At 40.6% G+C, this 16,790-nt stretch overlaps 1 protein-coding gene across 5 annotated transcripts in view; it reads left to right on the forward strand.

Moving 5' to 3' along the window:
• Positions 1 to 14,450, forward strand: part of sema5ba (sema domain, seven thrombospondin repeats (type 1 and type 1-like), transmembrane domain (TM) and short cytoplasmic domain, (semaphorin) 5Ba) — a 207,036-nt gene extending 192,586 nt beyond the window's left edge. For 4 of the 5 annotated variants that reach the window (XM_079880361.1, XM_079880360.1, XM_079880363.1 and 1 more), the window contains 5 exons: positions 1,296 to 1,466; positions 3,982 to 4,116; positions 5,898 to 5,942; positions 6,748 to 6,953; positions 11,631 to 14,450. In XM_079880361.1, coding sequence (XP_079736487.1) covers positions 1,296 to 1,466; positions 3,982 to 4,116; positions 5,898 to 5,942; positions 6,748 to 6,953; positions 11,631 to 11,798 — 725 coding nt within the window. In that variant the 3' untranslated portion in view covers positions 11,799 to 14,450. The remainder of the gene's footprint in view (positions 1 to 1,295; positions 1,467 to 3,981; positions 4,117 to 5,897; positions 5,943 to 6,747; positions 6,954 to 11,630) is intronic. The other variant, XM_079880364.1, reaches the window with a different exon arrangement.
• The last annotated feature ends 2,340 nt before the right edge of the window (positions 14,451 to 16,790 follow it).

The raw sequence follows: 16,790 nt of genomic DNA on the forward strand, positions 1-16,790 counted from the left end.
GTCTAACAGTATATGTGTGCTAACAGACAGTTTAAGGCTGTTAACAGTTTAATGGTGCTTACAGAGAATGCTAATAGTTAGTTTAGTGTGCTAACAGACAGTATAGGGATGCTAACAGACAGTTTAAGGGTGCTATGTTTTGGAAGTGCAGGGTGACCAATCACCCTGAAAGTTCCCAACAAATGGTTTATGTGGTTCTTTAGACATATTGGCAGATACTTGCCAATGCATTGTCCGCTCTAAACTCTAACTGAGTGTGACAAATGAACATCACCCACACAGTATTTGCTATGCTGTTTTCTACTCAGGCAGGACGAGAAAATAAGATTGAAATAATAAAGTGGAGGGGAAGGGGGTAGGGCACATGGATTCAAACACATCACTGACATCAGCCAACCATTTTAATCATCGTTTTGACCTCAGACGTGCACTCCAATCCAACGCCTGGCTTCTCTCTCAGTGTGCGAGGTTGCTGGACTCACTGTGATTGTGATCGCTCTTTCTTCACACTTCAGTCATGCCCCAGTACACACATGCTAATCCACTGAAGTTAAACGGTGCTTTCTAGTGCAGAGAGAAGGAGCCACCCCTAACCTTCTCCTCCATCAGTCTGATGAGACATCGAGAGGATGGTGGCAGGGCCTGTTAAAGTGGGGGGACACTTCACAATAGCAAAGCTTCTATCCTGGTCAGAGCTGGAAAATCTAGTTTAAAGTGCTGGCAGTGATTTGGAACATGATAGCTGGTTTCTAGCTGGTAGACAATCTTGAACAAACAACAAATGAGTAGGTTATACCAGCTTAAGGTGGTAAAGCTGTTTTTTGGAACATGGTGACCAACCAGATTTCAGCCATCTGCTTAATCTGTAATTTTCAGCAAGACTAAAAAAAGAAAAGAAAGTGAACAGCTGGCATTCGCTGTAACAAGTCTCGAGTGTTCGGTGAGGAGCTTTGTGGGTCAAATAAAGCAGTTTGAAACAGACCCGTGCGACATTCTTTCCTGCGCTCTGAATGTCTGGATCAACATCACATCCCATAACAGATGTTTGCTTGCCTTGTCCGCCTTTTGCGAGTTTCCACTCATTTTTTTCTATTGTTTTGTGTGTTTGCCTGTTTGATGCTGTTTTATCTTTGAGTTCGGTACATCGTGTTCGCATCCTCCACAACGTCTTTCTTGTTTGTGCTGCATTTGCGTCCGCTATCTGATGCTTGGATGATTGTGTCCCCCTGCTTGCCTGATTGTTTTGTGTTTGTCTTTGTATGTCGTATTTGTTTGTGCGTGTTTGGTCCGTGCAGTTAACGGCGCCTGGTCTTGCTGGTCGTCATGGTCACAGTGTTCAGTGCCCTGTGGAGGCGGGCACTATCAACGAACACGCACATGCACCAGCCCTGTCCCTGCCAATGGAGGGGACATCTGCATCGGCTTGCACACAGAGGAGGCCCTTTGCAACACACACACCTGTGATGGTAAGATCAGCTCCAATCCAATACCATGAATGGGAAAAATGATGCTTTAAGTGAAATGTGCTACAAAAAACCCCTCAATGTTCTCCTAACTGAGCTCTACCTCTGTCTGTAAGTAGAATATAGTTGCTTCTCAATGTGTCATCTGTCCATCAACAGCCATTATTATCACAAATCAGACACATGCAGTTTCAACCCTGCTGAAAAGTCAAGCGTAGATTAGCATGGTTGACCAGCATTGTATTTTCCAGCAAATCTCGGAGGCTGATCGACCAGGGAAATTGTGCTGGTTGGATAGTTCACTCAAAAGTGACAATTCTGTCATCATTTACTCACTCTCCTTTCATGCCAAAATTATGACTTACTTTCTTCTCTGGAAATCAAAAGAAGATATTTTGAAAAGGGTCTCAGTGTTTTTGTCTATACACTGAAATGTTTTGTGTTCCACAGGAGTATGTAAATTATGACAGAATTAAAAAAAATTGTTTTCTCTTTTAACTCTTTCCCTGCCATTGACGGAAATGCCCACTGTTATACGGTAGGGAGCACTATGACACTTCTTCTGAAAGAGTACAGAATCTCAGAATCAAAACAGAAGCAGAAACAAGCGATAGATGTAAAATAGCATGAACATTAAACAGCATATAATTCAAAACTGCCTAACATTACCGAATAGATTTTCGACCCAGGAAGTGGTATAGGGCTTGGTATAAGCTTTTGGGGTGTTAATGGAAGTGATCTACCACATTTATGTTTTGATCATTGTTCTGAATCCGATCTGGACATAGTCTTTAACAAAAGTGTGATTTTCTTAGCTTTTTGTTCAAAATGTTTTTTTTTTCTAATAAAAACTTACCCACATTCAAGTGTTGATAAAAAATCATGCATGAAACTAGAATAAAATGTTTTTTGTTTATTTTGTTTTGTTTTTGTTTAAAAGCAGAAGCTCTATTCTTTCTTTTGATATATTGCATGTTCAGATATTCATATAACAAAATATTCTGGGGGTCATGACATTTTGTGAAAATGGTCTAAAAATCTTTTTTTTAAAACGCTGGCAGGGAAAGAGTTAAGAAGCCTGGCGAGCACAGCAGCGTCCGCAACACAACAAATGCTGGTCTTTTCAACAGGGTGGTTTATTTATGACCAACTGAACATCACTGCATTGAAGGCATGATTTCAGACCTTTCAATCATCAGAAACACACTCTTTAGATTCAGAGAGGGGCTTCTGGGTCCTCCAGGCTGCAGATGGTACCATATGTGAGCTGCATGCATATGGAAGTGTGCTGTGTGTGAGCAGACTCTGGCAGTGCAAAGCTCTGTTGTCACATTCTGTTGCCATACAATAATCAGCTGTTCCTTTTAGACACAACTGAAATTTACGACGAAGCTCAAATCCATGCTGTCAATGGCAGATCTAGAGTTTAATTAACAAACAAACAAAAATAAGAGCCTTTAGAATATTCAGCTTTTTATTCCAGTTGATATTGAGAGCAAACTCAGAATGTAGAACATTCATTCATTTATAAAATTCCATTTCAGTTAGGGTGCTGCCTAAGAAATTCTATATGATATATTGTTTGTGTCTGGAAAATAAATGAAGGGCTACCTTTTATATCTGCATTTTACGAAATGCCAGGATATCCTCTGAGACTAGCTAGTGATAATAAAGTCTTTTAGATTCAAACATCTGGCCCCAGTTGGCCCCCTTCATAAATGACACATTTTTTTAGGCTCTGAGAGAATTTTAAGACTGCGTATTGTCTAGACAAGCATCTTAAAAGCTGGAACATGAAAGGAATGTGTATATTTACAGATTGGATTTTCTCAGCAAACAAATACATTTGAAATCAAAGTTAAGTTCTTGGTACACTTGCTCTGAAAGTGTTGCCTCAGACTGTGATTATTTGTGCCTCCCCGTGTGACTCTGCTGGTATTTGTTTCATGTGTGTGGGTGGGCCGCTCTGGTTAGATTGGTGCCTGAGCTGTGAGGATGGACAAAATTGGACCACTATATTTAAAGGGATAGTTCACCCATTTTGCCTTATTTACTCACTGTTATGTTGATTATTTTGATGTTATGATGGATTTTCATTCTTCCTTGCACCTACAAAAGGATAAATTGAAAATGTACTCATTTCTCTTTTCTAATGGGACTGAGCTTCAAAAAGCACCCAACAGTGTCATAAAAGTAGAATTTAAGTCATTGTTTACTGATAATCTTCTCCGTTGAGCTGTTAACCACTGCAACTGGGTCACAGAGTCAATGAGTTAAACTTAAGAATTGGATGATTTTAACCGACTCCTTGCAACAATTTCAGAATATGAATTTGAATATAGTCCATGTCAAATGGACCACTTTTATTAAACTTCTGAGTTTTTTTTATTTTGGTGCTTGACAGAAGAAAGTTATAGAGATTTGTAATGACATGAGGGTGAGTAAATGATGACAGAATGTTAATGTTTGGGTGAACGGTTTCTTTAAACCCTGTGTTTGTGGCCGTGTCTATGTGCAGGTGGGTGGATGGCCTGGTCGGTGTGGTCTGAGTGTGATGACTCGGGCTTGCAGCTGCGCAGTCGAGTGTGCGGGGCTCAATCCACGCCGTGTGTGGGAAACAGCTCCCAGCACCGAGACTGCAATGAGATCCCAGGTGAGAGAGAGCTATATATATACTCTCACATATATTCACACGCCATCCGACTATTCCATTATGAAGCTAAGCTTTTCCCAATTGCAATGTTATTGCAATGTCTTATTAAATAAACATTCACTTTAAAACCCTGTCAAACTCGCTGTTGTTTTTAATAGATTAGATGTAATATGTTTACTTGTGCTTATTCATTACTCTTGCTGGAGGAGTGGAAGTGTTCAAAGTGAAGAACTGAACGCACCCAGCCTGCAAGAACACGAGTTATCAGAGCGGAATACCAAGTGAATCAGGCACTCTAATTAATATTAATGTTATGCCACAAGGCAGACTCGCATCCAATTTCTCTCCAGTTTTGGGAAAAGGGTTCCAAATCCTGAGGTGTCTTAGACGATGAGGAGATCAAGGAGAATTGTGCATCTCAATCCAAACATCTCCCTCCCACACCCATCTCTGCTGTTTGTGGAGATTTCTGTCCAGTAATAGTGCACTTCAGACTGTATTGCAGCTGTGAAAAACACGTTTCATTTAAATGCACCTCATTACCTCAACCAAAATGAAATATTTACTCTAAACGAGTGTTTAAATCAAGTTTAGCTATGTATTTTACAAAATAGCTTGCAGTTGATTTTTACTGACATGGCTGTTTATTCTTGAATACTTTTGGTGTTTGAAAGCTGGAAAAATGACAGAACAGCAGTAATAATTTCATCACTTTTATGCGACCCGACTGACTGCGAGCCTTTGATGTGTTTTCCTGTACTTTATCACTGCGGCCCTGCTCATCCCTCAGGTTTAAAACAGGAGACCGTCTTCCTCACCACTCAGGTCTACTGCTCTTGGAATCGCCTCACTTCCAGGAAGGTTGCTTTTGAACAAAGAGAGTGGAGTGATATAAGATGGGGAGTGATTGACATTTTGGCTGCAATTCAACAATTGGAGGAAAAAGAAGGAAGTGTGTAATAGGCCATTCACATTAGACTGTTCCTTGCATCAGTCTGCTCCATTTATAAACGGTTGGTTTATCATCAAATTGTTGATCGCAACTCAAAATTGTTGGTCATAACCCAAAATTTGGCAGCAGAACAGACCAAAAAATGGACACTAAATGCAATAATAAAATAAACTGCAACTAACTATGTAATTGTGCATAGTTGTGATGGCAAAATAAATAAGCTTATTAGCTTTGAAAAGGAGGAAGCACTTTTCATGTCTTTTAATGATGACATCAAGGCTGCACATCCGTTTTATATGGATAATATGAATAATTTTACATATTGTCGGGCCTATGCAGTTCATGGTAATATTAAAAGATTTCAATATTTGACCCTTTTCCCTTACGTTTATATGAAAAAAAGTCGTCACTTCATGTCTAAAGTAAAATTTACATACAAGCATATGTATGTAAAAAAGCCTTTAACATTGAGTGGAACAACACAGACCCTTTTCCTGTTAAAAGCTGTGTTTGGCAGACACTTTTATCTAAAGCGTAAATTCATGCATTCCCTGGGAATTGAGCCCATGACATTGGGATTGCTAGCGCCATGCTCTACTGCTTGAGCTACAGGAATTTCGATTCTGAAGCAAAACTAGTTGACAGCTACTGCTTTAGATGGATGTCTATGACCGTTCCGATGCATCTGGAACCCCGATCGTTGTGTTTTGAAGATGCTGTTTCAAGCTGAAATATATGCAACATCAGTTCAAGATGCTCAGAAAGAGCTCACGGCCATTGCTCATCCTGTGTGAAGAGTCCCTAACTATATATCTCCTTCTTTTCACAGCGATTCTCCCGGCATCTAGCTATGAGAAGGACCAGCAGTGTGGAGGTAAGTGCTTCGACAGATGTGTTTGTATTGTGTTCACCGCATGTTAGAATGTGCTTGTGCATGCACTCTCCTGAATGCTCAAAGACATGTAGCAGTGTGCTGCTTGTGTGTCATGTTTCACGTCAGCTCCTTTTCATCCAGAACTCAGGAAGAAATGGAATCGATAACCAGGTTTAAGTGAGTGAACTTCATTCACATTGCTGATCTTTTTTTTTCCATGTGCCGTGCTCCCAGGCAGAGAAAATGCATGAAAATGACATGAGGGGGCACAACGGTGCCTTTTAGGTTGCGAATCCAGGCCACACACACGGGCAGTGGCTGCCTTCAGAGAGGGCGCCGCAGTGCCAGTTTGGTGTTTCTCCAGGTGGCAGCACATATTACCCATCAATGTCCAGCAGTGGCATTCTCCTGAGTGATCGTTGTCCAATTAGAGCAGTTCATGAAGGGGGTTTGGCGTTCACTCTCCTCAATCACATTTCGCTCTCATTACGGGTCAGACCGGCAGGATGCCTGGTCCATCACATCGACCGGCTAATCACAGCACTGTCCCTTGGTACTGCGTCATTCAGCCAGATGCTCTCAAGCACCTGCCCACCACTGTTTGATGGATACAGACATGTTGTGTTAATGATGAGAGATGTAATGGTGCTGCATCACAAAGTTTCCACTGACAAGGATGACTATATTGTCTCATTATAAAAAAAAAAAAGCATATTTAGTCAAAGGTCTGGATGAGAGTGACATCATATTACAGTTATTTGCAGAAAAATGGTTAGTGTAATATTGCCTTCTCTTGTTTTCCCAGGGTTCACTCTGCTTCACCTGATAGCTACAGGTGTGTCGTGCTTCCTGGGTGCCGGTCTGTTGTCCTTCCTGGTGTATGTGTACTGTCAGCGGTTCCACAAGCCCTCGCAGGAGTCTGCCGTCATCCACCCCACCACTCCCAACCACCTCAACTACAAGGGCAACACCACACCAAAGAATGAGAAATACACACCCATGGAGTTCAAGGTCAGTGCTGACACCCTGGTCATACTTTTCTTTTCGTTACACTGTTTTATGCCATGAAAAGTGTCAGTAGGACCATTGTTTGTTGTTGTTGTGTATCATGTTGCTACACTTAATCTTACCCATATTAGATGTACACCCCTGGGCAAAAAAAACAAAAGGGCCAACCCCAAAATAGCTAAACGCTAAGCTTTTAATAGTCTTAATCACACATTTTTGGTCAGGAAATTAGCTAAATTTAAGCAAATGCACTACTTAAAAAGTAATTGCTGTCTCAGAAAAACATCAAATAGAGAAGGACGTTTTTGGCAGAATATGTGGAGTGATGAATCACAATGAAACAAATTGCATGGTGATGCTCCAGAGCGGTGTCTTCAAAAATCTGGACAGAAATATAATAATAAATGCATGTCTACCACAGTGAAGCATGAAGGAGGAGGTGTCATTGTGTGGGGAGCCTCTTTAGCTGCTGGTATTGGTGAGCTGCTTCACTGTGAAAAGTCATTTAATGCTTTAGAGTACAGGAGAATATTGCAGAATGGCTTGCTTCCCACAAATGAAAAGTTGTTATCTAAATAGGAATGATCAGATCTTTTTTTTCAACAAGACAAATCCTGCCCAAATTGAAAAGACAACCAAGAACAAGTCCATCAGGCTCATGTTTTGGACTGGTTAGAGTCCAGATTTTAACCCTATAGTGAATATTTGGTCTCACATTAAACTCAAAACCAACTGGGAGACATTTTTCAACTACTCATGAACTGTTTAAAGCCATTAACATTGAGTGGAACAACACTGACCCTTTTCCTGTAAAAAGCTGTCTGCAAGTTGGGGAAGGCTATTCTGTGCTAAGTTACTTTATCTACAGTATTATGCAGTATTTCCTGACCAGTGATTGATTTGTGATTGAATTGGTTAAGACCATTAAAAGAACACTAAATATTTAGCAATTTTTGCCCAGGAGCAGTCCATGGCCCGTATGAACAAGGAATTACCTCTGGTTCTATTGAGTGATTGATAATTGAAGTATAAATAGAAGGAATTACATTATGTGGGAATGTTTTGCATGAAGCAGGGAGACTTTTTGATTTGTCAGGGATGTGTTTTGATTGCATTAGCTATAACGAGGTGTAACATCTTTGCAAAGTCACATATTGCAGTTATCAGCGGCTATTTGCTACAGTCATGCATATTTTTATTCACAATGTGCAAGACTTTCAGTAAGATGTGCAATGAATTATGGTGGCTTACAATGTAGTTGCTAAAAGTAGGATGGGGGGGATTAGTACTTCTTGTCGGTATTGGCCTGATGTGTCCCAAATGCACTCTGCGGTCCATGAAAATAACTAATAGTTGTTGTTGTTGTTGTTGTTGTTGTTGTTTTACTTAGACTTAGATCCGCCTGCGCCGTGCGGCGCATTGGGCGCTAAGCAATCTCCAGCGGGCTCGATCAGTCGCAACTGTTTCGGCTTCGTCCCATGGTAGGTCAACGGCGCGTAAGTCTTCGATGAATGTACGCCGCCTTGTTTTCTCGGTTGTCCTTGCTTCAGTTCTTCGGTCTGTATATTTCCTTTTTGCTGACATGGTTACAGTATGAGACCGAAGGCATCATTTTGTTGGAAGACGTTTGGTGATGCTTGCCTACGATTTCCAGGTCTCACTCGTGTAGATGGCTGTGGGGATGCCGATTGAATTTAGAAGTCGGATTTTTGTTCCTAGGACAATTGCATTATACATCCAGATTGGCCATAGTTGCCGCATAACCGTCGTGGCCTTCCCAAGTCGACTCGCGAGCGACATCTTGGTCTGAGCCGCCGTCCGCCGTCACAACGCTGCCGAGATAAGTAAACTGATCAACTTCGTCCAGAGACTGTTGGTCAATTTGTACTGTAATATGTGCACAGACGTTGCCTTTACAAAGGATCTTGCTCTTGGACGTGTATATCCGGACTCGGAGTCTGGCTTTTTCCGCTTCGCTTCCCATTGCAGCCGTTAGCTCGCAGAGTGCTGGTTGAATAGATCCGAGGAATGCGATATCATCCGCAAATTCTAAATCCGCAAGTCGTCCTCTGTCTTCTCGCTGTAGGTCGTAGTCGCCATGGGTGAGGGTACGTCGCATGACGAAGTCCATAACGAGAAGAAAGAGGAATGGCGACAGCACGTAGCCCTGCCTGCCTCAGAATTCGAGACGCCTTGGTCGGTGCGGATGCAGCAGCTCGATTCATGATAAATGTTGCGGAAGAGGTCAATGAAACCAAACTGGGATGCTGTTGTTTTAACAAATGACTAAAAGAGAAAAAGCTGAAGCTAAAATAATTGCAGCCTTTGCCAAATTGCGCGCGGTTTCATTGCAATTAATTGTGCAGCCCTAGCAAGGACGCATGAATTTGATCAAAATTGACAGTACAGACATTTATAATGTTACAAAAGATTTCCTTTTCATGATGTTCTTATGAACTTTCTATTCATCAAAGAACCATAGAAAACATGTTCAGTATCGCGGTTTCCACAAAAATATTAAGGAGTACAACTAGTTTCAACAGTGATAATAATAAGAAATGTTTTTTTTATCACCAAATCAGCATATTAGAATGATATTTGAGGATTAAAAATTCTCCTTTTGCCATTTTTGCCACAGTGATAATATTTCAAAATACTATATTTTACTATATTTTTGATCAAATAATTTCAACCTGGGTGAGCATAAGAAACTTACTTTTGATCCCAAACTTTTGCATGGTAGTGTATATATTCATATGGTGTCAATCTGCAGCCTTTTATTGTATTTTCTGTTCCGAATTTTGGTAGATTTAAACTAACATTGAGCTCAGAGTACTGCACTCCCATTGATACTGTAGCTAAATGCATAATCAAATGAAATAATAATAATAATTAATGGACACTCAAAAGGCAGGGATATGTAGAACTTTGAGAACAATTCTGTGTGAGCCTGAAGATAAGTTTCTAATGTAGGCAGCATGGAATATATGGCCTGACAATTCCACATAAATCTCAGTGGATTTTGACAGATTGCATGTCCTGTTCATATTGTTATTTATTTTGGCTTCAGCTACTTAAAAGAGTGTTTAACAGCTCCGTTCTACAAATTAAACTATATTGAAATCTAAAGGCCGCTCAGTGTTTTGATAGCACCAGAGAGACAGCGTTTACCCTTTTCATGGGAATGCGGCTACAAATGCCTTTTATATAGTGTTTGCATATTAAGCTGAGTATTTTCACATCAAAACATGACATATTTCACCTTTACGCTTTCCCACAGATGAGCTAGCAGAAAAAGTTGTGAGCAGTCAAAAAAACAAACTCAGTCAGAGAGCACGCTCGTTTATTTTGTCCAAAATGAGCATCACCAGATAACTGATAGTTTGGAGATTACAGCTGGTTTCCCTCTCCCCACGGCCGCTTGTTTAGCCGTCTCTTCTGGCTCCTGGCACACACTCCGTCTTTATTAATGGGCTCCATTAGGCTGTTTAAGCAGCAGCCGCTCAGTGGACTCCCACAGCTGGTTGTGACTGATCGTCGAGCTCATCCAATTAGTTTGGCTCGGCTCGCTCTCCTTCCACCTCGTGTCCTTGCTGTGACACCTGTGCGAGCCTTTTGCCACTTTTTCCATCGATCTTCTGCATGACCAGTACTCGCTTGAAACTCATTATGAGACTTGGGCAATACGAGTGGATCGAGAAAGAAGCGCCTGCTGCAAAAGATTGTCACTCAGGCCTCTGTCTATGCGTTCCCAGGCCACGTCGGTGCACAGATGGCTGTGTGATATTAACCGTGTGACACGGACTCCCTCTGATTGATGGGTGTTTGAATAAGCATCCGTTGAGAGCCACGTTGTAAATCAGGATGAATATTCTGATTTCGCGCAGGGAGCTGTTTGTCGAAAGTCTGCAGAAGATAGATACCACAGTCAGGAAGATGTCATTTGGTTTCGTAATAGTAGACAAACATCCACTTGTTGTCACTCATTGAGTCTTGGATAAAACAGCAATTCCATCTATTTTGTTCAGACTAAAAAATGATCTTAGTCCATTTGTAGAGCTATTGTTTGCCAGGTATTGAAAAGTATAATTGTTGCACAGCAGTTCTCGGCTACGGTGAGTCACTCAAATCAATCTTGTATGTTTTATAGCTTCACTCCCCCAGTAACTGAGCTGCAGGTTTTTTTGGAGCCAGACAAATGATATTTCTCGAGACTCAAGAGCACTACACTTCATACACACATGCTACTTTCATCCATGACCCATAAGTTCACCACTTTTGAATTGTACAGCTTATGGGCTCCATTCAGTGGTACGTTACATATTTAAAGGTGCAGTTTGTAATTTCTGCTCCACTAGTTGCAAAAAAAAGAACCAGATTTCTCAATTTCTTTTCTACAGTGTTCTGGATTTTGTGTTTTTTTTAGCATGTTGCTGTCCGTTCTCTGTGTTGTTCAATAGCCACCACTTGAAGGTCTATGGTATATTCTGGTCCACAGGTGTAGTTCATTGCAAGCCTACATGATCTACTGTTCAAACTCATGCCATTGGTTGAGCAAATATTGCTTTTTTGGGCTGCTCAAACACAACAGATATTACAACCCCATGTTTCATCTCAGAGATTGATTAGCCTCTCAGCTCATGTAACCCTCCTTTACAGTATATCTTTTTTTCTCTACAGACTTTGAATAAGAACAATTTGTTGCCGGATGAGAGGACCAACTACTTCCCTACTCCACTTCAGCAGACAAATGTGTACACCACCACCTATTACCCCACAGCGCTGGGCAAATATGACTACCGCCCAGACTCCTCACCCTCTCCCTGCAGAACCTATAACCACAGCTGAGACATGCTTGCCCATCCGTAGCTTTATCGCCATGGTGACAAGGCTGCTCACCTCCCTTTTCCCACCCAGACACTCTACACCCAATGTGGTGCTTGTTCCAACATTCCAGCTGATTCCCCCCCCCCCCCCCCCCCAAACTCTCTCCCCTGAAGACTGTGTCTCCTAATTCATGCCTTGTGGTGTCCAATGGGGGAAAAATCCAGTGACTCAAACAGCACTTTTTAAAGATTGTGTAGCTACACTGACTTTGACAAACTGATGTCTTGATTGATCTCTGCAGCAGAACTCCCGTTACTGGAAGGAGATTTTGCTGAAGCTGAAGGTGGGAAGAGAAAATTGTGCTGGCATCCCGTACAACTCCAGTAATATTCATTACGGGAATGCAATCTGCCGCGCTGTGGCAGTTCTTTTTAAAACTACATAAGAGAAGAATAGCCAGACACCAGACAAAAGAGAGCAATCAATGGTGACATTATCAGGTTTGGTTAGAATGGTGGTATTGTTACCTTTGGATGCAAATGTAAGGACTTCCCACTGACTTCCGACCTTTGAGAGACAAATCTCTAACAAAAGAGGACGAGTCGCAGGATCAATGCATCTCCTGGGTGGACTGTTCGGATATGAGTTCGCAACCAAGCTGCAAGAAAAAGAACTGCTTAAAATAGGATGCTATTCAGAACGGACTCTTATCAGAAACGAACTATAGATTCTCAGCACGGTAAAAGCATAAGGACAGAAGAATGCCTTATTCTTCCCCTAAAAAAGTTGAAACACCCTTTTTACTTGCGAATGCATGGGAATTGAGGAATATTGCACCAACATGGAATATGCTTAGGTCTGAAGCAAACATGTTCTACTCTGTTACTGTAAGTCCCGGTGGTCATATTAAATATGACTGGGTTGAAACCGAGACGGACTATATTTTATTATGAAAAAATGTAGGAAATACTGATAGCTTGGCACTTGTTTTCTACGGTTATTTTAAAGAGGGAACTATTCAGCAGTTGTAGGATAGATGGACAATAGAGTTTATTTAAGAGACGAGTTCAAAAATTGATGGAGCTATACTGAACATTTCATATATTATTTTTTATTATTGTTTCCAGATGGTGTATTCCTAACCATCATCACATTCATCAGAGAAATGAGCGAAGGCGTACATCGGTATATGAGCATCACATATTCATAAAATTGCCCAGAGTCAACTCTCACAGAAATGATCAATGGATCACTGTTTTTGTCACATCATACAATATCTGAAAATATAATCTGTGTGCAGCAATATGTGCCCAACTCAGATCTTGTTTTGCTCATGTGTTGACATGCTTCCCAGCGGCATCACGCCCACATTCCAGGTGCAACTCTTCAGTTATCGATAAAAGTGTTTCAGGAATGGCAACTCTCACCAGGATGTAGTATTTATGGTATGCTTGGTTTCTAAAGGGCATTGAAAACTAAACTAAGCTATTTTATCAAGCTCATTTAATGAATGCGAAGCCAACCATGCTTTCAGCTAAGCATGAGTACATGGGTTGTAACTAAGTAATGTCCCACCACAAAAAAAGTAACGCCACGCAAAGGTTAGTATAATGTACATGTATATTGTAAAGCTAACACTGTTTTATAAACGCCTTATAGTTGTAAAATAATACGTGCCGCAGCGGTGTAAATATACCAACCATAGGGATTGTGTGGGGATGGAGCCTGTCATGTCCAGAGTTTAACTGCAGTAGAGAGACCCATCTTGTTGACCAACCCTGATTGATAACTTCAAAGATGATACACTACAGTCCCTACAAAACTATTAGAGAATGTAGTTATTTTTGATTAATTTTGGCATAATTCATATGAATAGATGATTTTGATGTTTGGTTCACAAATGTTACTTCAATTAAGGCACTTAAATATCATACTCATTCAAATACATTTGCCTTTAATTGTTTTGACGCTGTTGGATCCTGTTCAGAGTATTTAATGCAGAGGATATTTTTTTTTTGCTTCATACTCATTGAGTTTTTATCTGATTTTTGTTGCTCACACACCGAGACTTTACAGGTACATTTTCTACAGAGGGTCCAAAAATCCCAGACCATTACTCAAATTGTTCGTATTTTGCATTTAAGTAATTATAATTGCAAATAATGTTATTAGTATGATTTGAATGAGAAGTTGAATGGAAAAAAAATAAAATTTTCTATATATTCTTATTCAGTCTAAAAACATTATTTTACCTGAAGTAAATCCCAAATTTAAAATGTCTTTCAAAGGCTTTTTGACTCCACTGTATGCATGAAATTAATCAAGAATAGGCAAGACTCTAAGCTCTTATTTAAAGTTAGAAGGTCAAACTAAATCCCCACATTCGCTCCCATGTGCCTGCCCAGATAATATATGTTGGTCAAATGCGGCTGCTCTGTGTAAGTCGGGTCTTGAAAGGAGTATCTCCGCTATGGAACACGCATAAAGCCAGACGACGCAATGAGGCGCTCCATCCCTGCAAGGCTTGGTGCCCTTCTATGCAACTGACCTGGTGGTTAGATATGCGATGTAGACTGTAATCACTGCCTTTTAGACACTGTGAATTTTTGGTACTCTATATTTTTGTATATTGTACATTGTAAAAGATAATAAACCTTGATGCCAACCCGGTCTAACCCGGCTGTTTCGTCCTTTCCCAACGACTCCCTCACTACATCAATCTAGGTCACCTCGCTGTCTCCCGCAGAGTGAAAGGTAAGCGTTTTCAAATTGTCATGTTTTTCAATCCAATGTCAGGTTGGCTATCATACACTCCCATTTGTATGTGTAGGGATTTGCTTGGCAGGCTGAGGAAAATTGGACCTAAATGCTGACAACACGTGCACGCCGTTTTCCCCTTCACACAAGAGAGAAAAATAGATGTTGGTCTTTGACATGAAGCAGTGTTTGCCCTTTTCACTCAAGACTTGATGGCATTAATATTAAAGTTGGCATCGCCATCCAAGATTTACCCCGTGAGTGTGTGAAGTTTATTCACTGTAGGTATCTTTTATTTATAAAGAAGATGGTCTAGAGTTTTAAATGAGTGAGAGTCGATAGGAACCAGCAAAGTCTCTTTTTATAGTTGTTTGGATGATCAATAACTCTAGTTTCAACATTATTGCTGTTGCTCCATTCAGTCAAAGGAATAGTTCACCCAAAAAAATGAAAATGTCGTTTCAAACCAATCTGACTTTTTCTTCTGTGAAACACAAAAGAAGAAAAAGTGTTTTCATTACAGTACAGAGGTTGCTCTTTTCCATGCAGTAACAATGAATGGGGTCTGGAGCTTTCAAGTTGAATCAGAATAGTAAAGTAGTCATTCCAAGTAATGTGCTATATTCCAACCTTTTAGAATAAAAGCTAAAAATGTAAGCTGTTATCCACTGAAAATATTCTCCTCCAGTGCCACTGTGACCAGATCATAGAGTTGAATGGGAATCGGATCAGTCAAATTTGTGAATGAATTGTTTTCTGGTTTTGTGAGTTGGATCAATTCATTGAAATGATCTGACTCAAAAGAACATTAAGTTTGCTAATTGAACATTACTTTTTTTTTATCTCATGAATGTGCCCAGGAATGGGTGGATGTCAAGATTTTCCGTGAACAATGACTTTTGGTCAGAACAGAGCTATTATGTGACTACAGAAGTAGTATGGATCCCTTTTTGGAGCCTGAAAGCTCTGGTCCCCAATTTATCCAGTGACCAACTAATTTCTAAAACCAGAACTATTCATTAAAGGTGCAGTTTGTAATATTGTCAGCTAGTGGTTGAAATTGGTACTGCAGTCCAAATTCTAAATATTGGAGAGAATTGTTTCCCCCACCTCCTCCAACACGGCTAGATTGAGGACTGGTCATAGAGCTTTTTAGATGGTGAGGCTTTTTATGTCCGGTAGAATCTTCCATGGCTGCAATACACTGTGGTTTCCGGGATGTCTAGATACTATTTGGGTAATTTGGCAGTCGGCGGGATCGCAGAGACCAAAACAAAAATATTCCGACACAGAACAAGTATGTTGTGAACTTAGTATGTTTCCTAAATATCTGCAAGTGTATTATGGTATTTTTATGCTTTAGTACAGACAAAGAAATTACATACAGCACCTTTAAAAAGTTTGATCTTTGGGATGATATGAGGTAAATTACAGGGATTGCATTTGGGTGAACTATGTGTTCTGTGGTATGTTTTTCCAAGCTCCGAGTCAATGATGTCATCTCCTTGTTGAAGACAATACATACTTGTTCTTCAGCATAAAAACAGACTTATCTCAATCTACCCGCATGAGTCCAGCAGGGCAATGCTTTGAGATGAAGGGTGAAGGCCAGAGCCCGCTGCACTACAGCTTGGTCTTTGCACAGCACTGCAATCATTTCAAAGTGTGTTTTATTGACGAGCACGCGGCTCCATCCATCAGCCACTATCTGCTGACAGACTGGCATTGACAGATGACCACCGCTGTCCTCCCCTGAGTGGCGAGCTGGCGTCACGCCAGGACAGAGCCGTATGCTGAAGGTAGGGGCAGAATCTGCGGCCCATCAGAGAAGAGCAGTGGCGAGGAGCGAGACAGATGCTTTTGTGGCTGGTTCTGCAAACCTCGTGGAATCAATTTGTGCTGCTGTCAGCAGAGTCGGGAACTGCAGAGTAATGTGTCTTCACCAGTACTATACTGTAACTTCCTTAACACCTGGTATAAAATCCAATGTCATGGCCTTGGAAATCTAATATTTGGATTCATGTTGTATTTCATTTGTTTTTGAAAAAAAAAAAGAAAAAAGAAATACTTATACTGAATCTAAAAATAATTTCAGCCTTTAATGAGACTTTTCTTTGTGTCAGTCTCAGGTTGGTTATACCACTTTGACTTTATGGCCCACAAAAAACAACTATCAACATGAATTTTAATTAATAAATGGGAGACATACAAGAAGAGGTGTAGTCATGTCAGGTTTTTTTTTATGTATTATTGAAT

Source organism: Squalius cephalus, assembly GCF_949319135.1.
Source record: "Squalius cephalus genome assembly, chromosome: 9".
In the NCBI taxonomy this organism is placed as follows: Eukaryota; Metazoa; Chordata; class Actinopteri; order Cypriniformes; family Leuciscidae; genus Squalius; species Squalius cephalus.